This window comes from Martes martes (assembly GCF_963455335.1).
Source record: "Martes martes genome assembly, chromosome: 16".
Lineage (NCBI taxonomy): Eukaryota > Metazoa > Chordata > Mammalia > Carnivora > Mustelidae > Martes > Martes martes.
The window spans coordinates 54,163,080-54,184,903 of NC_137904.1; the positions used below are offsets into that span (position 1 = coordinate 54,163,080).

Genomic DNA, 21,824 nt, shown 5'->3' on the forward strand with positions numbered 1-21,824 from the left:
GTTAAGCCTGTTTACTTACAGACACTTGATACCCCCTTGCTACCCTACGTCTCCCTTTCTAATAACGTTTTTTTATTTTTTTTTAAGTTTTTATTTAAATTCTAGTTAGTTAACATGTAGTGTAATATGATTTCAGGAGTAGAATTTAGTGATTCATCACTTACTTACAACACCAATGCTCATCACGACAAGTGTCCTCCTTAATCCCCATCACCCATTTATCCCTCCCCTACCTCTCCCGCAGCAAACCTTAGTTTGTTCTCTACAATTGAGTCTCTTATGGTTTGCCTTCCTCTTTTTTTCTTCCCTTATGTTCATCTGTTTTTTTTCTTAAATTCCACATATGAATGAAATCGTATGTTATTTGTTTTTCTCTGGCTAACTTATTTTGCTTAACATAATACATTCTAGCTCCATCCATGTCATTCCAAATGACAAGATTTCATTCTTTTTGATGGCTGAGTAATATTCCACTATATCTCTATATCTATGTCTATATCTATATCTATATCTATATCTATATCTATATGTAAATACCACAACTTCCTTATACATTCATCAGTTGATGGATATTTGGGCTCTAATAATGTTCCTACTATGTGCCTGGCTTCCTGACAAGGCTGAATTCTTGGGAGAGAAAATTTTTCTTTTATTTATATCTGTAGCCCCCCATGACATATAGAAACTTAAGTAAACTTTGTTCTAAAGAAACCAGTGATTAAGTGAAAGAACAAAGCTACCCATTTATATTTAATTTCATGAACATTTTGAAGCCTCTAATAGCATTAATCTGGATGCAACATCAGTTAGCACGGAACATTTGTACTCACTTCTATGATAGCTGCATTGATAGCAGCTTGAAGAGCCACAAAACCTCTCTTCCAGTATTGTGAAACTTGGCAGCTAACATTTTCAGTCGTTTCAGAACAATGAGCTTTAAGAGAAAAAAAGAAACTCATAGATATCATTATGGATTATTTCAGTCTTTATTATAAGAAACAGTGGACTTTACAATGGTCACACATTATAAATGTTGTTATTTTGACTGAAGGCCTATGAAAACATAAACCAGAGTAATGATTCTCAAAGCATGGCAGACAGAGCACTTATAGGGGATGTTCTGCATTAAATTAGAATATACTATGCTCTCTCATACTACCTTCCCTGTTTCTTCATCTATCAAAAATTTTGTACAGTTCTTCTCTTCTATGATTTTGTATTGTTAAAATAATCTTTTTATATTTTTAAAGGTTAGTAGGTTTCATATGGATTGAGAAGCATATGGATTGAGAACTAGAACTTTGCCTAATATTACATACAACACAGGCAATGATGAGCAACTGGGAGTTCAGAGGAGATAACTTACTATGTTTAAATCATGTCAATCACAACATCTTTTGAAGGAAAAAAATCTCCACCCCCCCAAAAAAAAGTCTACCAGTCTAGTGATTTTTAAATTGCATTAAAGAGATGGTGTTATTTAATGTGAAAAATTAAAATTGAGTATTAGAATTAAGTGCATGTTTCATTAACATTTTAAATATTTAAAAATCATTGGAGGGGTGTCTGGGTGGCTCAATGGATTAAGCCGCTGCCTTCAGCTCAGGTCATGATTTCAGGGTTCTGGGATCCAGCCCCGCATCTGCCTCAGCATCCCTGCTGAGCAGAGAGCTGCTTCCCCCTCTCTCTCTGCCTGACTCTCTGCCTACTTGTGATCTCTCTCTCTGTCAAGTAAATAAATAAAATCTTAAAAAAAAATCATTGGAAATCATTCAGGCCTACAAACGATGATATAATGAACACATATGTACCCATGACCAAATTTTATAAATGAATAAATCATTACAAATCCAATTGGAATCCTCTGTATATTGTCTATGATCTTATTGCTTTTTCTAGCAGCAAGCTCCTAAGAGGCTATCCGCTTTCCTGAACTTTGTGTTTATATATGCCATTAAGCTTCTATAATGTATCCCCAAACCACACATGTAATTTTAAATTGTTAAACTTTATATCATCTATCTTATTACAGTCATCATTCTCCATTTTGCTTCATTTGTTCTATAGTATGATTTTGAAATTTATATAAATGGCCCTATTTTTTCTTCTTTTTATGATTGTTTAGAACCACATTGCAGGAATACAATTCAATGTATTTATCTGTTCTCTCATTGATAATAATTTGTTTAATTTCTTTTTTCTTTTTGCTGTTTAAAAAAAAAAAGCCACTGCTATGAAAGTCCTTATATATGTCTTCTCATGAATATGTGTATATCAGTCAGGATAGCCAATAATATGCCTAGTATCAAACAACCTTCCAAATATTAATGTCTTATCACAGCAACAGTTTACTTCTCACTCACGCTACAGAGTCAGCAAAGGTCTTTGCAAGGAGGGGAGTAAGGTCCTCTGTTTCGCATCTAAGGGTCCCAAGGTGACAGTTTCCATCTGGCTTGCAGAAGTAGGTGAGGAAAGGGTATAGAGAACTCACATCTGCTTTTCAATGCCTTGAATCTGGGTATCTAATTATAGCTACATAGCAATTATTCCATGTCCTCAGAAGGAGAGGAGAATAGGCAGCACATTTTCAACACAGGCATGAGACTTTCACTAATAAAATTTCCACGATGCTGGGTTACAGATTATGATATCTTCAACTTAAAAATAAAATTTCTGAATTTTAAATGTTTAAAATATTTTATAATATTGGGTTTTCTTTGCTATGTATCCTTGTCAATACTTTGTATTGTTCTATTTACTGTTTTTGGCCATTCTGGTTAAATGTAAAATGATATCACATGTGGTTTTAAAATGCATTTCCCTGATTACTAATGCAGGTCCAACTGTCTATTCTTGATCCGTGTTTCTCCTTCTATGAGGCTCCTATTTATATCTTTCACTTTTCTCCTATTTCTATGCTTTTTTTTCTTATTTATTCAGAGAAAATATTTATATATTTTGGTATTGACCTTATGTTAGTTTTGCTTATATAAATATTCCATCACAAGTTTTGCCTTAACTTTTTATTATCTCTCTGATGTCTTTTGATGAAGACAATTCCTTAATTTTGATCTAGTTGAATTTAGAAAGCTTTTCTTTTATAGTTTACTTATTTTTTGTTGTTTAAGAATTCTATTCTATCCCATAGTTACAAACATATTCTCCTATATTGAATTCTAGAAAGTTTACAGAATTTTTTTCCCCCTACTGAGTTCTGTACCTGGAACTGGTTGTTTAGTATGAGATAATTTCATTTTGTTCTTTATGGACAGATGATTTTCCCAGCACCAGTCACAATGTCTTCTCAGTCGTATGTTAGCTTTCAAATTTGTGTGAGAGCTTTCCAGGTTTTTTCCTGTTTCATTGGTCTATCCGTGTTTTACTATGGTAATACCATATTGTCTTAATTAGTTATAATTTCATTCTTTCTAAAAACCATCTTGGCCTTTTTTCTTGTCTACGTATTCCCTGAGTATATAGTCTCTCCAAGTTCCAAATTAATACAGAAATTTTCATCTCATATAAACCCAAGATCTTCTCACCTGTTCTCATATAGCTAAAACCCAAATCTCTTGGTTAGTGAGATTGGCAAAATCATACAGCATTAATAATAATAATCAATCACTCTGGATTTGGTGCCCTCTTCATTTTGGGCCCTCAAAAATAAGCTTACTCAGACATCTGAAGAGAATCTTCTTCTATTTTATCCATAAACAAATTTACTCTTCTTTAGCAATAATATATTACAACTACATATCCCATTTAATATATATGTATATGTACACATGCATATATGGAAATGTGTGTATGTATGTATCCATCTATGAAACCATATGTAACAACCGTCTAATACAGCATGTTAATAAAACCAAAACCCAATGTATGTTTCTTAAATGTGTTGGTTATCCTGTTGACATCACATTGCAGATAAGGATCTTTAAATTTGTTGTATTAACATCCATTCTTATGTACAATTTATGCCATAATTGTGGTGGAGAGCATTGGAGTTACATAGCTGGAAACTTACCTTCATGGACCCCGTGTTCCTTCTTTGTTGGTATTCTGTATCCCAGCAAGAATTTCAAATGATATGAGAAAGTATTAGTAAAGATGACTTGTATTACTTCATCAGGATTATCTGACATTAATTCTTTAATATTTTCTTCCTCAGACAGCCCCAAAACTTTTGCGTCTGCCATTACAAGAAGGGAATATATTTGTTAGTAAATTACTAGGAGACCAACTTCAGGATGTCATGATAAATTATTTTTACTAGAGTTCTTTTTTTTTTTTTAAAGATTTTATTTATCTACCCAACAGAGAGAAAGATCACAAGTAGGCAGAGAGGTAGGCAGAGAGAGAGGGGGAAGCAGAAAACCCGATGCAGGGCTCGATCCCAGGACCCTGAGATCATGACCTGAGCCGAAGGCAGAGGCTTAACCCACTGAGCCACCCAGGCGCCCCACTAGAGCTCTCTGTGGAAATAAAACACAATCAAATATCAACTTTGAGTAGGTCAGGCAGAATAAAGCTTGGGAAAAGACATAGCTCTTCAGAAGAACTACATGAAAATTAGTTATTTTATTTTCATTTGTAGTTCTTGAGCCAATTTTAATCACATATAATATCATTCCATACCAATTAAACTATTCACAGGAGAATTAATATTACAATAAATCTACAATGTTAGCCAAAAAAAAAGATCACGAATGGTAGATCATGGTGTTTAAATCACAATTAGGCTTTGGTACATAGCAGATGAAAATAATTATAAAAATTCATTTTCCTTTAGCAATCCTGACAGTAGGGTAAGTACACTTAAAAAAAAGAAGAAAAAATTTTAAAAATATGTCAATTGAATATACTTACATCACTAAAATAATCCCTCTTTCAGCAGATATTGTGTTCAATGCCTTACGGATATCTCATTTAGTTTGAAAGAATGAGAAAGAAAGCAAAGAAAGTCCTGGATTGGGTGGGAGTGTTGAAGATGCATGTGGAGGAAAAAGGCAGCGTGTATTTTGATAGAATCATTTTTTTTTTTTCTGGAACCTCATCCTTAAATTCACGTAATCTTGAGTAAGTCAAATAGGCTTAATCACTCAATTTCCATTATTTACAAAATAAACAATAATATCTATTATTAGTAGTACAGAAAATATAATACAGAATAATATTCTATTACTACAGAATAAAGTCTATAAAATCTAGGTCATGAGAGCATTAAAGAATATCATAATTGCAGTTACATTATTTATGAAACAAAGATAACAACACATTCATTGTAAAGATAAACTTGAGGGACGCCTGGGTGGCTCAGTTGGTTAAGCAGCTGCCTTCGGCTCAGGTCATGATCCCAGCGTCCTGGGATCGAGTCCCACATCGGGCTCCTTGCTCGGCAGGGAGCCTGCTTCTCCCTCTGCCTCTGTCTGCCAGTGCTCACTCTCACTCGCTCTCTCTCTCTCTGACAAATTAAAAAAAAAAAAAAAAGATAAACTTGATGTAAAGACCTTGTACACAGTAGTCATTTAATGAATATTTGTTAGCCCAGTTGCATGGGGCCTTGAACCAGGATATTGTTGAGAGGCACAAAGTTATGGCATTGTGAGTCCCCCTGCCCCAGGAGGACATCTGTGAGCCAGAGGATGAGGGCAAACACACCTTGAGCTAAACAGGGAGACCAGACCTGAAGTGGACAATGCAGATCAGAATACCATCTTGAATCAGAAGGGGAGTTAGTGTTTATAGGGAAGACTCACAGTGCAGACATTAAAATTCAGGTGGAAGTAAGGGGGTGGTGGTTAGTGAGGCATGATGGGGAAGCAAGTTTGGATGTAAACTATCCACCCACCTGTCCTGGCAGTGTGAAGTGAGCATGGACAGGAAAGAAAAGTCCAACATAATTTGGGAACTGTGGCCATAGAGACTCCTAATAGTGGGAGACTAAATGCAGATTACAGAGATGGACTTCTGGATACTGAATACAGGTAGGGGGTCAGGATCCAGGCACAAAATTAATGGTTACATAAACTGTAGTAGAATCATGAACATAGGATAGCAAAGAGAAGAGACTTTATATAGATTGGGTGGAGAAAGATCTAAAAGTTCCCCTTACAGTAATACTCTTGGTGGGGAATTATGGTGTTTAAAGTTGATACTGAGTACTTCCTAAGTCACTTTATGTATGTATGTAGGTAGGTGGGTAGGTAGGTAGGTAGGTATTTATTGAGTGTTGGGAGGGGCAAAGAGAGAGGGAGAGAGAATCTCAAGCAGGCTCCATGCTTAGAACAGAGCCCAATGCAGGGCTCAAGCCCATGGTCCTGAGATCATAACCTAAGCCAAAACCAAAAGTCAGATGCTTAACTGACTGAGCCACCTAGGTGCTCCCAAGTCACATTTTTATGTTCTTTTTTTAGTCGACATATAATTCATATAACATAAAATTAATCCTTTTAAACTGTACAATTTCGTGACTTCTAGTCTATTCACAAAGTTGTGCAAGCTCTAAACTGTTTCTAAATTATAACTCAACTCACATTTATGGGCCAATCACTGTAGATTTCCCTTTGAGGTATGCATTTATATTTGCAAAGAATAATTGCTTTTATTTGCCTGACATTCACTCCTCCTTCTAGTAAACACTCTAAAATTCATTTGGGATACTGCCACTCTTCCACTCACATACCATGTGGTTTGGATATGGTCTGCAACATGACTAGCAACCCAACCAATGCTAGTGACAATACTGTATTCTTCTATTCAGTGAGATTTGTTCTTGGTGGACCAAGACCAACACTAATCCAAAGTAGACCATCATTCCAATGGGTCTAATTTCTGAAATAATTTTGAACAGTTGGGAAAGGTCTGTATACTTTTCAGTGGAGTTGTTTGTGGTAGGGCTTACATCTAGAGATTCTGCACACTAAGTCTGCTTCTATCTGGGGAGAGCCAACAAGAGAATGAGCCTAGCACACAATACTACAGACCTGACAACTGGAGACATATTTCTTCCTCTACTGTTGACCCATATCTATCCATACTCATTTCCTTAAAGTTAGACAAAAGATGCCCCCCCCTTTCTTTGAGACAAATTAAATTGGGATTCTCTCATTCTCATCTGAAGTATTCACAAAAAATATAGTACTATTGATCTTATTTTGAATATGGTGATAATGTGGCTCAGAGAAGTTGATGACTTGCAAAATGCACTATGGACCCAGTCACAGAAATATTTTTAGTCAAATTGTTCTTGGACTCTAAGACTAGTTCTCTTGTCTCTTCACTAGGCTGTTTTTCCTGATTTCAGAAAATTATTCTTCAGGAAAGTGACCTTGACAGTCATAATGTTCTTCTTATTTTTCATTGATAAGTATCTTAATGATGAAGGGTGGGAATTTGAAACACAGAATACTCATCAATAGAATCTTCAAATTAGTAAGACATTTTTTTGGTAGTAAAAACCTGGAGATAAAATTTCCATAATCAAATTCAAGAAAAGACTCACTGTTTTTGTCTCTAATAAAAAGCAAATGCTAGAGTGACAATCCTGTCTAGTAATAATGCTTCCACAGCCAAATGTCAACCATTTGACACTCCTGCTTTTCAAAGTCTGCCTCTATGTATTCCAAGCTTCCCCAAACCGTATGTAAGATCAAGATTTCTTTGTTGAGAGACTGTACCCAATTTCACGTAATCTATAAATTTTGACAATTACCACAGTTTATCAACTGAAATGCAAATTAAATGCCTGCATCTGTAGTCAAATGAACCAAAAATTGACATCAGAAATTCCTCTTGGTTGCTAGAAAACTCACCTTTCATGAAGGAGGCTAAGGCTACTTTATTCATTATCTGTTGGGTTGTATTGGTGACAGGTGTGTATATAACAGAAAATGCAGAATCTTTAAATGAGTCTACCCGTCCCAGGTCCATGGCAGGCAGTGAAGAAAAATCATTAAATTCATGACTAGTAGGATATACAGACAAGCAAAGTAGGAGGAGCAATGGGGTCAACCATTCCTATACAATCCAAGAGAAAGAATAAAGAAAATTGTGATTTTGTATTAGGTATCCACAATCATTTGGTCATACAGTTTGTCTTGTACATTTTTTCTGCTTTCAATATATGCCACATTATGAACTCCTGAAAATATGCACAGTGCAAAGTTCAGCAGTCTGAGTAATTCCAATGAGCTCTTAAAAGGATTCAAATGTATTGATCACAGCACCAGTCTAAAGCATAGCACGGACCATGAAAGGACGAGAGGCAACAGTGGAAAGCTATTACAAAGTATTACCAGCTGGTATGACCTACTCATCCAGTACCTGGTTCTACTGAGAGCTTAGTGTTACATGAGACAATTCCAAGGCACTGCTAACTTAGTAGTAATATACTGGCTACATGCCAAGATCCCGGTATTAGAAACTCAGCACAATTCAGGCAACTGGAGAAATACTGTCTTTTTAGTTATTATTGGTCACCTGCAAACTTCCAATAAGACATCACTTTATTTCCTAAATGGATGATGATAGAAGAAATTCACAATTAGATACACAGCAAAGTTCTGATTTAGTTAGAAATGCTACTAATTTATATCTATCTGATTTTTGGAAGAGATCAAAGTTCAACCAGGATTTTTGCTATATGGTATAAATGATAGGAGCTAATGCTAATTTTCTTCTTGGCGTTAATGACATCTCCAAGTTTTCTACTCTTTTGAAGAGACTGATTTATTTTTGAAAAGAGAAAGTGATTCAAAAGAGAATATACCATTCCCTACTTCAGTACCATTCATGCCTTCAGAATCTCAGTATCTAAACCTGACTGTCCATGAGTAGGAACATTAGCAAACACGTGACCACTGAGTTTTAAAGTATTTATTGGATTTTCTATTGCTGGGTAGAATTCAGTGCCTTTAGACCTCGACTTGGGGTATATGTCAACTGAAATGTCTGCGGACAGATTGAGGTTTGAGGAACAGCTCCTTCTCTCATAAGAAAGGTTTTCTGCTTTGGTCTGGCTTTTGGAAGGAGAGATAAACAAAGTAGAGTTACTTCCCAGGGAATATATATTTCCATATTGTAAATAAGAAGTAACAGGGATACTGAATCATACCATAAAGGACTCTCTTTTCAGTCTCCATTTTTTCAGAAGGTTCTTGCATAATAATGCCCAAGTCTGTTGACACACACTTATCTCTCTCTTCATCATTTTGCCCTGTTTAACTAGAAAAAAAAAAAGGAGAAGATAACATTAATATGACATCGTCATGAGAAGATACACCCGGCAAACAGAAAAAGACCAGCCTGATCATGGCAATCTGTGAGTTCCAAGGTTAGCATGTTATGACTCCCCTGGCTTTCTTTTCTTCCTGCTTCCAAACTCTTTACTCTCTTATTTTTTTGGTCATGCATTGTGTCAGTGATCAATGTATTGCCTCAAAATTCATTCTTTGCAGACTGCTCTATGAAAATGGATCTGGGGTTTTTAAACAGTTTTCTTTGCCAACCGGCATGATGGAAAGCTTTGTCAGTAGGGAGGACTGAATAGACATTGCAGGAAGAAGAGGCTCTCCCCTTGGGTCTCAGAGTGGTTCATTTTTCCTATTCCTAGAGACTCCCCCCCCCTCCCCCCGCTCTGACTTAATGATTTTCTCCAATGCAAAATGCTGGGATGGTGAAAGTTTCCCTGTGTGTTTTCACTAGCTCTTGACTCAAGGTCAGGAATGTGACAGCTCTAGAGTTTTCCCTCCAGAGTTTTATTTCCTTTAGAATCCCTGTTGCAAAGTCAGTGCCCTCCTTGTACCCACGGCTTGACTGTCAGTGGTTTGCAACACCACCTACCCAAACACACCTTAGCTGACACAACATGACCTTGCATGAAGTAAAAAACAATTGCCATCTACCACCATGGCTGGGTGGGAAACCTCCCTGTCCCTAAGCAAAGGTGAGTTGCCGCTGAGATTTGCTTGGGAAGCCAGCAATGACACAAAGCAGAGACAGGCTGTCCCTCAAGGACGGGAGAAGCAGCTCTCACATATCCAAGACTTCCCAACAGCTACAAGGATAGATTGTACAATAGGTCACAACACAAGTCTTAGCAAGTTGAGATTATACTAAGTATCTTTTCTGACCATGAGGATAGGAAACTAGAAATCAGCAACAAAAGGAAAGCTCAAAGAACATTGAATCAGTGATCAAACACCTCTCAACAAAGAAAAGCCCAGGACCAGATGGCTTCTCTGGTGAATTCTACTAAACATTTAAAAAAGAATGAAAGGCACCTGGGTGGCTCAGTCAATTAAGCCTCTGCTTTTGGCTCAGGTCATGAATGAACCCAGAGTCCTGGGATGGAGCCCCACATCAGGCTCCCTGCTCAACGGGGAGTCTGCTTCTCCTTCTCCTCCTCCCTCTGCCCCACGCCCTACCCCCTCTTCATGTTCTCTTGCTCTCTATCTCTCTCAAATAAATAAATAAAATCTTTTTTAAAATATAAAAAAAGATTTTTTTTACGCGCGTGTGATTAAGAAAGTGTGGTGCATAAACAATGAATCTTGGAGCACTGAAAAAATAAAATAAAATTGTAAAAAATAAAATATGGAGTTTTTCTGTGTATTAAAACAGAAAAAAAAGAGAAAGTTTCATGATTTATTTTTAGAAATCCAAGCTGATAGATGCTATATTTTTAAGAAGTGAATTTAGTCATGTATGAATTTTCATTTTGGATGATCTTTCACTATGTTTTATTCTCACTTGAAGCCTGCTTTTTTTAAAATAATTTTTTATTTTTTAAATTTCTTTTCCGTGTACCAGAATGCATTGTTTATGCACCACACCCAGTGCTCCATGCAATACGTGCCCTCCATAATACCCACCACCAGGCTCACCTAACTTCCCATCCCCGCCCCTTCGAAAGCCTCAGATTGTTTTTCAGAGTCCACAGTCTCTCACGGTTTTTACTCTGCTTCTAGTTTTATCCATACTACCTTCTATTGAAATTTATCAAGTTTCCCCCATGTTTTCTTCCTGTCCCAAAGATAGGAAAGATACTTATAAAAGCTATTTCTTTGATGATTACTCTTAATTTAGGGGCTTTCCTGGAAAAAATGTCTTTCTTCTTGTAGTGTCCTCATCTGTCATTGGCCTCACATGAGCACACCAGGGATGTGATTTGGGTGGATGAGTCAGGACATCGGAGCACAGAGCTGGCTCTTAAGTCCTGAATTTGAGGCAAGTGTTCTCCTCCTCCCACATGTCTGTAATGTTGGCCAGGGATAGGAAACCCCACGGTTGCCATGAACTTCCCCATCATGATGAGGAATAGACGTGCCCTCGCCTGAACCTGTCATTCCATTCGTGCCTCAGGATGACCCTAAGGGCTCTGCTACTTTCTAGAGATAATGCTCAAGGAAGATGTCCAGAAGCCAGTTCTGATGGGAGCCACATTAGCCAAGACAGCCTCCGAGAGCACTTCTCCAGGGAAAGATCTAGACATGTCTGCTGAGGAGGCAGAGAGGCACGTGTAGGCTGAGAAGCAGGTTCTGTGAAGAGGTTAGGAAGTCCAGGCAATGGCAGTTGGTGAAAGGGAGATAGTTCCCAGAGGGCACCAACCCCCCACCACTAAAAAAAAAAAGGTATTAGGTTAGGTATCCACGGATATGGGATTGACGATCCCTATAGGCCATTCCTAGTGCAGCGACTTCCGTGTGACATTTTTAAGGGGACTGTGCAAGGCTGGGCAGGAGAATCGGCTGGCCAAAGACCAAAGAGGTAATCTCTCACTGTGGAATCTGCTGCAGCCCAATATAGCGCAGAAACTTCCGTCTGGCTCCAGTCCCTTTGATTGTCCGTCGGAAATTAGTATTTCTTTCCCCCCAACTCATGGATGTCCCATAGTTTATCAAAAGACTAACAACAATGTGAACTCCTTACTATCATGCAGTAGATAGTTCCAAGTTGTGAGGACTCTGAGTTTTCTCCTCTTAGACGGTTGTTAAATTCAGAACAAAATGCTTGAACTCTCTGTTTAAGGAAATAAAGTGCATTTGAAATAGTATTGTGATAAGGAAACATGGCATTTTTCAATTCTGATTCAGGACATTCTGTGCATAGAGTAAAAGATCCTGGATAGCATCTAACGTTTGCCAAATTCTCAGAGCCTAAGAATGAGAGCCAGAGACAAGACAAATATTTCTGTAAATGCTTCTGGTAAACAGTCTCAGAGTCATAGAACAGTTTATCCAAAATGCCCTCACATTATTGTGCAATAAAAGTAAATAACTATCACTTTGAAAACAACTCAGGTTTACAAATCAATTCTCAAGATACTCAGTTCTTCCCAATTTTTTAAAGCAAATTTTGGCCTATTTCCACACTCAGTTTCTGGTTAAAAATCATTTAGCAGTTGCATACTGTTTCATAAAACGCTATATTCTAACTCTGTGCTTTCTCTTACATCATATTAAACACTGAGTTTTCGAAAACATCAAAATAGCCCATTCGTTTTCAAAATGATTTCCCCATAGAGGGTCAGCATTCAGTTCCTAAAGGCTTATTTCTAATTTTGCAAGAGGAAAAAAAAAAAGGCAAAGAAGAAAACCCCCACACGCAAATCAGAACAGGGAAAAAATAACAGTGAACTTACTTTTGAGACCTTTGAAGCCAAGACTGGAGAAGCACAGTTTATCCACTGATCTCCTTATTTAGAAGAAAACAATTCACATTTTCCCCCTGGTTTCTACCACTTCTCTAGACTCTGCTTTAACTGTTTGACTTCTGTGAAAACTTCCTGCGACGGCTGGCTTGAGAAGTTACAGCCTGGGCTCTGGAGGCTCTGCCAAACATCACATTCACGTGATCCCTCTTGGACCGCTGATCTCATTTGCATTCGGCCAGTTCCTGCAGCACCCAGTGACATTTACACTCGGTGGCCTGGCCATATCATATTATAAGGATCAATCTTATCAGGGAGATCCAGGATTCCTAAGCTTTTGTCTCTTCTGTCCCAGGTCACTGTTGGCTAACATCAGCATTTAAAGCAGTGCCTTTGAAGAGAAAGTAAACCGTTGAATCAGAGAAAAGCTCCTCTCTACACAGAGCTCTCCCGGGCCCGATCGACATCGCCACTTGGATAATCAGGGTTTTCATTTCTGTTTCTCATTTTTACTCAGCTCAGAATATGTCTAATCTCCTTCATGACTTCCTCTTTGACCCGTGAATTACTGAAACGTGGGTTAATTTCAAGTGTCTGGGGATGCTCCTGTTATCGTTTGGTTGTTGATTTCTAGTTTAATTGTAGGATGGTCAAAAAATTTATTTTGTGTGTCAGATTTGTTAGGGCTTGTTTTATGGACCTAGGATATGATCTGTCTTGGTGAATACTCCACACGCACGTGAGGAGATACGCGTTCAGCTGTTGAGTGTGTAGAGTGTTACATAGATATCCATTAGATCTAGTTGGTTGATGGTGTTCTGTTTTTCTATATTTTTGCTGGTTTTCTGTTTACGAGGTCTGCTGATTACTGAGAGAGGAGTATTGAAGGTCTCAACAAAAATTATGGCTTTTTCTGTTTCCCTTCCAGATCTCACTATTTGTCCAATCCACTCTGATGTTGCGGTGTTAGGTACATACGTAGTCGGAACTGGTATGTCTTCTTGGTGAATTGGCCTTTTTGTCATTATGTAACGATGCCCATCTCTATTCCTGGCGACTTTCTCTGCTCTAAAGTTTACTTTGTCTGATTTTAATATGACCATCCCCATTTCCTTTTGATTGCTTCCCATCTTCTTTTCAACTATCCATATCATTCTATATGAAGTAAGCTTCTTTTAGACAGCCTACAGTGAGGTCCTTTTTGTTCATTTGTTTGTTTACTTTTTTTTCTTTTTTTTTAATTTTTTAGATTTTATTTATTTATTTGACAGGCAGAGATCACAAGTAGGCAGAGAGGCAGGCAAAGAGAGAGGGGGGAAGCATGCTCCCTGCTGAGCAGAGAGCCCGACGCGGGGCTCAATCCCAGGACCCCGGGATCATGACCTGAGCTGAAGGCAGAGGCTTTAACCCACTGAGCCACCCAGGTGCCCCCCCCCTTTTTTTTCTTTATTTGACAGAGTGAGAGAGCATAAGCAGGGCGGACAGTGGGGAGAGAGAGCAAGAAGCAGAGTCCCTGATGAGCAGGGAGCCCGAGGCAGGGCTCAATCCCTGGACCCTGGGATCATGACCTGAGCTGAAGGCAGACGCCTAACCATCTGAGCCACCCAGGCACCCCTGTTTGTTTAAATCTGATAACACATGTCTTTTCACTGGTGCGTGTAGACCAGTTACATTTAACCTAACTACTGATATTTCAGGATTCAGGTCTGCCACATTGTTATGTGTTTTCTCTGCTTTTCATTCTTCTGTTTCTCATTTCCCGCCTTCTTTTGTCTTATCTGAAAGTTTTAAGTATTCCAATTTGCCCACTGAGATGTTAGACCGTATATATTTGTGTAGTAATTTTAGCGATTGCTCTAGGGATTACAAGAGACACACTTAATGTTACACAGTCTACTTAGAAGCATGTTGGGTCCTGAGCTTGTTGGGTAAGAAGTCTCACATAATGGGGAAGGGAAAGTGGACACTGGTTCAATTCCCTCAACCCACCCCCAGCCAAGACACTGGATCAAGAACAATACTACATCTTAAGGAGGGGAAAATTAGAGATAATTAATGACATACAGAACACGAGGAAGTGTATCTACCACATCTTCATTTGATTTACCAGTCTTATCCTTCCAGAAACCAGATAGATCCTGAAGAGCAACCAGATCATTGGAAGCTTAAACAGGCAGCGACAGCTGCTTTGTCAGACATGGTATCTGTGCCTGGAACAGGCCTGTGATATTCCGCTAGTGATTCATTTCTATTCTGATTAGAAAAGAGTTCATATTCTGGTAAGTTACCCAGTAATAGTCCTTGGTGGTTTTGCCTCAGGGTTATGTTAATTGCCTCTGTTAGAGTCTAAGAGATCTAGAGTGTCTCCCAGAACATCATATTGATATATCGATAACATCATGCTGATCTATCAGGACAAGGAGAGATGACTAGGACACCGCTGGTGATATGGGGAAGACAAAAATGCTCCAGAGAGTAGGAGACAAATCCTCTGAGGATGAGGACCCCATGACATCACTGAAGGCATTCTGGGTCCAGGGGTCAGGGGTGCTCAGCATATCTCCTCCAAAGTAAAAGATGAATTGCCACATCTTTCATCCTCTACCAATAGAAGACCAGTGCCGACAGGGCTTTGTGGACTCCAGAGGCACCACATTCATCACCTAGCAAGACTGTGGAATACTTCCACAGGGAAGGCTGCCATCTTTGAGTGAGGCCTGCAGTAGGAACGGATTTCACTTCAGAGTGTTCTGCAAACACTTGCCACTTCTGTCCTGTGACCTACAGGCCCTATGGCAAAGGAGAGGTCAACGGTGGGAAAATTCTGTTAAAATGAGAATGTTTTGTTCTGTGGACTTCTTGTCCTTAGAGAACAGATCAGAGACTCACTAGTCTGTGACCTCTCTACCAGCGAAGATTTTAGGAATTAATGGAAATCACTTTGCGTCTCAAGGTCATACACTGTGTGAATGTGCCTTCTGCTTCCGTAGAAAATTTGCATAAAGGGTTTTGAGGTTTACAAAACTTCCACCTGAGGTTTCTCAAATGAGTAAATAAGACGAAGGACACTAGACCCAGTACGGTTACCAGCTTTAGGGCTTTATTCTCAACCACACAGCTAGAAAGAAGCCAGTGTCATCTCAGATGACATGGGATTCAAAATTCCAAATTAGATGTTTAATCTACATTAGCAAATAGATTGTTGAGGGCTATATTCAAACCAATCACCATTTATGGTTTTTTTTGGGGGGGGGTTGTTTTGTTTTGTTTTGTTTTTACTTTTATCATAAACCTAAAGGTGTTCCAGGAGATAACTGGAATTAGTATTTAGTTTTTATATTTAGCACATAGGATAACCATCAAGTTAAGATCCAACATTGACCTAAATGAGACCTGCATGTATTTAAAGTTGAGCCCTGTGCATTTGTCAGTTTGATCTATTGTCAAAGACAACTATCTATTATCTATCTATCCTCCCTCTCTTTCTGCCCCCACCCACCCATCTATCTCTATCCATCTACCTGCCTATCTTTGTTATGACAGGGCGATCTTCTCAACGTCATCACTGACTTTACCCCAGCCTTTGTCCTTCTTTGAGCATGAAGATTCATCTCAGCATCTCTTTGTAAAACCATAACATGAGTTCCACAACAGTTGATACCAAATAATTGGTATAATCATTCAACATTAAGGCATCATGTTAAAGCTACAAAAATAATCCTCCTACAAAACCACAGAGGCATAAACAGAACCGTAAGGTATTTGGGCTTTACGGGTCTTCCTGCAGGAGCTTCTACTTCATCAAGGAATCCATTTTCTCATCAAAATCAGCCAAATCCTGCTCCCTGCAGAGCTCTGGGACTGCTGTCCTCCTCCAGATGGAATTTCTAACTCCAAAACGATGGAACTATTGTGAAGAGTGCATACATTTTTCACCCTAAGTAATGTAACATTATGTGTCAACTCAATTTCAATTAAAAAAAAAAAGTTCATACATTTTTGTATCCAGATGATCTGAAAAAGCAACAAAGTATCAATGTTAAGGAACAAGATAAAGTAACAAAATTTCATGGACCAAGTTTGTCACAAAGTTAAAATACATAATACATTTGCTTATGTTTGAGAAAACAAAAATGCTTAGATAAGGCATCTGGACTTAAAGGTTCCTGCCTGCACATGGGCCAGTGTTTTAACATTCAGCACAGTAGCAGGAAATGGTGGGTAGAAGGAACGTTTGAAAAAGGAAGCATCAGAAGATTATAGAGCTGGTTATCTATGGTTTTTTAGAGCAGATATCCTTCCGTGTCTCTTTCCAGAAACCACTGCAGCTGGTCCTTAATTGGGTTGAACACCTTTGCTGTTGACCAAAGGGAAGGAAAGTGAGAACCCAGAGAAGAGCCCAGCAGATTGAAAATACATCACCAACAGTGGTGGGTCCATCCTGGCCACAGTGCCAATTGGAGGACAGTGACCAATAACCACGTCTCTGAGACAGTCAAGGTGCTTAGCTTACTCAAAGAATGGATAGAAGATGTGTCCCTGTGACCACAGTTGCTCTGAAAAGCAGTCAGAAGTCTTCCAGAACCAGATAAACCTACATGACTGCCTTGGACAAGGTGACAAGCAAAAAAAGATATCACTAAGCAATAACAAGGGAAATAACACAACCAGGAAGTTCTGACTAGCAAAGCCCATGAGCTAGCGTAGCAAGAAAGAAAAACAAACAAACAAACAAACAACAACAAAAAAAAAACTACAAGACTGATCTGGAGGGAATGCTCAAGGTTGCTCAGTTGTAAAGTGCAACCAACCAAAGGAGAATGTGTGATTGGCATCTAGATGAGTGGCCTGTTTCTTCATCCATGGTGTAAGCCAATAAAAGACTATCAATTACAAAGGGATGTATCCTATATTTTGTGCTCCATGTGAGTGTCTCTACGCTCCACAAAAGTCTCCTTTGATGAATATACATAACTGGGAATGCGATTAATTAGGTTTAATCTTAACTTGTACCAACATACATGCAAAACGGCAAAACAAACAGAGCAAGAGACGAAACCATCCCCACAACAATACACGTGACTATAAACAGAATACCACAGTGTCTTGGTTGCATGTTCTTCAATTTCATTTTGAGGTTTTTACATTTTCCATATGATGGTCAAACTCGATGGACCACATATATGAATTATTTTAATGTTTGAAATTATCTGCTCCCCAGAGTCTCATCTCAATCCTCCATCTCTTACTTACTTTTAATTTGAAGAAAGTCTGGGCTAAATGTAGCCTATTCTCCACAGGAAATGTATAGACCACTGCGGAAGAACCCCTGGGAGACTAGGGGGAGGCTGGCCTCTGGGTTGCCGGGCTACCACCTATAACAAGTGCAAATTGGTGGAAAACTTCTTTCTAGTCTTTATATGGTAAATATGAATGACTCCATTTGCTATGGTCACAAAGTCTAGAGTGAATTCATGGTAAAGAAAAGGCTCGGGATCACTAGAAGGATTTAGGGGGCAAAAGGTAAATCCAGTCAGTTTAGCATCTCAGGGTCCTTGGAAAGAAGCAGGTAGCACCAAACCAACTGCCTTTTTGACATCTTTTACCTTACTTTCTAAGCTGCATACTGGCACTTGGACATCACTACTTCAACCAACAGCTCAATGTCCTGATGACACCTACAGGTTTCCTACAAGTTGCAAGTTTATGGAAATCTAGATCTGTTCTCTCTTCCCTCCATCTTTGCCAGATCAAGCCATATTCCTAAGCATGGGGGCAACATGAATGATTTTCTGATTAGAAGACTGAAAATATTTAAGAATTCAGCATGAAATTCTGTTTAGAAATGTTCAATATTCCTAGTCTGTTACTTAGATAAATAGGCCACGTTTGAAAATCAGAAAGCATTATATTCCCTTTCATAAGATTCGATTCCATGTTTCTGTGGGGCAAGAAACCTCACTGACAATGCTTCTCTATGGTACCTTTGTGATATTCTCGTATTAATGAGCTGTACCCTAATTGAGTTATGATGTTGCTTTCATATTACTGCGGGAGACGTGAAGTTCTTTCATCAAATCCTCCATTCAAAGAAGATATCGCTTCCTAGCTCTGGGGTGCAGGATTGGTAGACAGCTGCCAGCTGTCAGTTCCTTCTGGATCTACCTTCCCTGTAGAAGCCCATCCTACACAAGGTCACATTCTTCCCGGGGCCACTTGAATCCAGTGACTGAATGAAGCTGGGATACAAACCCCAGCTGTTGCAACCTGATTTGGACAACTTTACAGGCAGAATTCGTCTGGAGCCCTCCGCCAGGTTGCCCGGGACTTTCTTGCTCTGGTATCACAATTCCACATCCCTTTTTCTCCCTTTCTCTTTCTTTTAAAAGACATGAATCGTGGGGTGCCTGGATGGCTCAGTGGGTTAAAGCCTCTGCCTCAGGGTCCTGGGATCAGGCCCCACATCGGGCTCTCTGCTCGGCAGGGAGACTGTTTCCCTCTCTCTTTGCCTGTCTCTCTGCCTACTTGTGATCTCTCCCTCTCTGTCAAATAAATAAATAAAATCTTAAAAGAAAAGACATGAATCCCTAATTGATTATCTTGCACTCAAAATGCCAATTTAGTGTCATGCACTAGAGAATCAAACATTTAAAATCTGAAATGGTCCAAGAAAGTGGGCAAGGAGATGAGATTTTTGACACTGGATGGTTCACTTCCTCGCTGGAAATGGAAACCCCCCTTATTTGGGTAGTCTGGTGGTAGGAGAATGGAGACCCATGCTCGGGGAGGTGGTGGACCAAGGGTTCAAGCTTTCATCATTGGAGAATGAGGAAATGCACTGGTGGAAAGGGATGCACTAGCACATACAAACCTCTAAGGCATTTGAGACCATGGTCTCAACAAGTAAATACAAGAGTGAAGATATTTGATGGCTACTGCTAAACACCATTAGCTCACTGTAACTGAGGCCCATTAATAGATAACTGGAAACCACATGTGAAAACCACGAGGACGCTTCAATTGCATGCAAAAGCCCATGCTGGTAATAAAGTTCCCTCTGCTCTCACATACAGAGAAGTTTCCTCTTTTTTTTTTCTTTTTTCTCTTCTTTCTTTTTTTTTTTTTTTTTTTTTGAAGTTTCCTTATTTGTAAAGCACACAAATGACAGTATGATCTCCATGGACAATTTCAGGTCTGTACTCTATGATGTAATACTGGCTAAAATGCACTCCTAACCCTCCGGTGAGGAGTAGTATTTAGTCAGGTTACCAAAATAAGGTGTGTTATCTCACCACAAACACATGGTAATATTTTAGTGATTTTTCTGGCTGTGATATTGAAAGGGGAATCCTCTGCATCTGTTCCATGGAGTACCTCCCGCTGGCCAGTTGACTCCTCTATCACTTCCACATTCTCTGCTCCAGTTAAAATTTCAGAGCTCTCATTAATCAGTATATGCCACAATTCACTGGCTTTGATTCTTTCTTTTCTCATGCATAAATGATTTACAGATGATTGAACCACTCAGTCCTGAGCCCTGTGCCCTTTTGCAAATATTCACAGACCCATGAACTTCCAGCAGAAGTTTGCTGATGCTTCTGATTTTAGACATGAGATAGCAGATTGGGTCAATTCACTGTTTCTACTTCAACTCTACAAAAAGGTTCATTTCTTAGCAGAAACCATGCAAGTTAATAGCCAATGGAGCCACATTGTTGGAGTGGAGCAAAAAAATTAATCTTCTTAGATTCCTAATCAAGTAGGAATATCTACCAAAAAGGAAGACGAAATAAATACTTTTCAGAAAAACAAAAAAGTAGCTGATAGAACTGGGCACATGGCAACAAAAAAAAAAAAAAAAAAAAAAGGAAAAAAGATAAAAGAAAAAAGAAAAAAAGATACATAATGTCAGCCCTAGAGAAGCCACTGGAAGTAAATAAGAAAGAAAGGAAGCTAATACGACAATAGTATACATAAAGTAGAATACTAAAAGTGTCAAATCAGTTTTTTTAAAAAACGGAATAGTGACAAAAAGAAAGAGTAAGCAGATGGGAAATAAAAAATATCATGGTAGCTTTAATTCAACTAATTTCAACAATGACACTAAATACGAATGATCAAAGCACTCCAATTAGAAGAGAGATTTCTGGACTTAATATTAAAAGTGTGGCATAAATATATGCTACCAACAAAAAATGAAAGCCCACTTTAAATTTAAAGACTCAAAAATGAGAACTGAAACTAAATGGGGACTAAAACTAAAAAAAAAAAAAAGAAAAAAACCCTGAAACTAAAAAACTAAAATGGGAAAGCTACCCTATGGACTTATTACAGGAAAACTGGAGTGGTTCCATTAATATGATACATACTGGACTTCAGGACAAGAATTATTGCAGCCACGGAGGACTATTTCCTAATAATAGGGGGTTAATTCATTAAAATACGTGAAAAACTGAAATGTGCAGAGTCCTAAGAGCAGAGCTTGAAAGCTCATGAATGAAAAAATAGAACTCCTACCAGGCTTATTTGTTTAATAAAAATGAGTCTAAAAAAGAAAAAAAAAAAGGAAAAAATAGAACTGAAAAGAACAATTAAAAGTCCACGGTTATTGATGGAGATTTCAATATCTATATCTGAGTAGCTGATAAATTAGATTAAAAAGTCAGTAAGTATACAGGAAATTTGAACAACACAATCAAGCTACTTAGCCTCTACTAATTAGTCTCTACTAAACATTCTAGGCAAAAAAACAAAAAACAAAAAACAGATTTAAAAAAATAATAATAAATGTGGAGTGCCAGGGTAGCTCAGTAGGTTAAGCATCTGACTTCAGCTCAGATCATGATCTCCTGGTCCTAGGATCAAGCCCCACATCTAGCTCCCTGCTTAGTGGAGAGTCAGCTTCTCCCTCTCCCTCTGCTGGTCCTACCCCCCAACCCCTGCCCTGCTCATACTCACTCTCTCTCTCAAATAAATAAATAAAATCTTTAAAATTTTTTTTAAAAAATGCACATGGAATATGCATCATGATAGACCTATATTAACCACAAAACAACTCTCAATAGATTTAAAAAACTGAAAATATTTTAAAAGTGTGCTTGACCAAAAGGGAATTAATTTGAAATTAATCATAGCAACATATCTGGAGATTTCCCAGACAGTTGGAAATTAA

The 21,824-nt window shown here is 38.4% G+C and overlaps 1 protein-coding gene across 3 annotated transcripts in view; it reads right to left on the bottom strand.

The window, feature by feature from the left end:
* ABCA8 (ATP binding cassette subfamily A member 8) overlaps positions 1-12,819 on the bottom strand; it is a 67,389-nt gene extending 54,570 nt beyond the window's left edge. For 2 of the 3 annotated variants that reach the window (XM_080825947.1, XM_080825945.1), the window contains exons 1-6: positions 12,644-12,819; positions 11,932-12,021; positions 9,116-9,225; positions 7,815-8,019; positions 4,028-4,192; positions 831-934 (exon numbers count right to left, since the gene is read on the bottom strand). In XM_080825947.1, the coding sequence (XP_080682073.1) occupies positions 831-934; positions 4,028-4,192; positions 7,815-8,019; positions 9,116-9,211 (570 nt within the window). In that variant the 5' untranslated portion in view covers positions 9,212-9,225; positions 11,932-12,021; positions 12,644-12,819. The remainder of the gene's footprint in view (positions 1-830; positions 935-4,027; positions 4,193-7,814; positions 8,020-9,115; positions 9,226-11,931; positions 12,022-12,643) is intronic. The other variant, XM_080825946.1, reaches the window with a different exon arrangement.
* Positions 12,820-21,824: the final 9,005 nt, after the last annotated feature.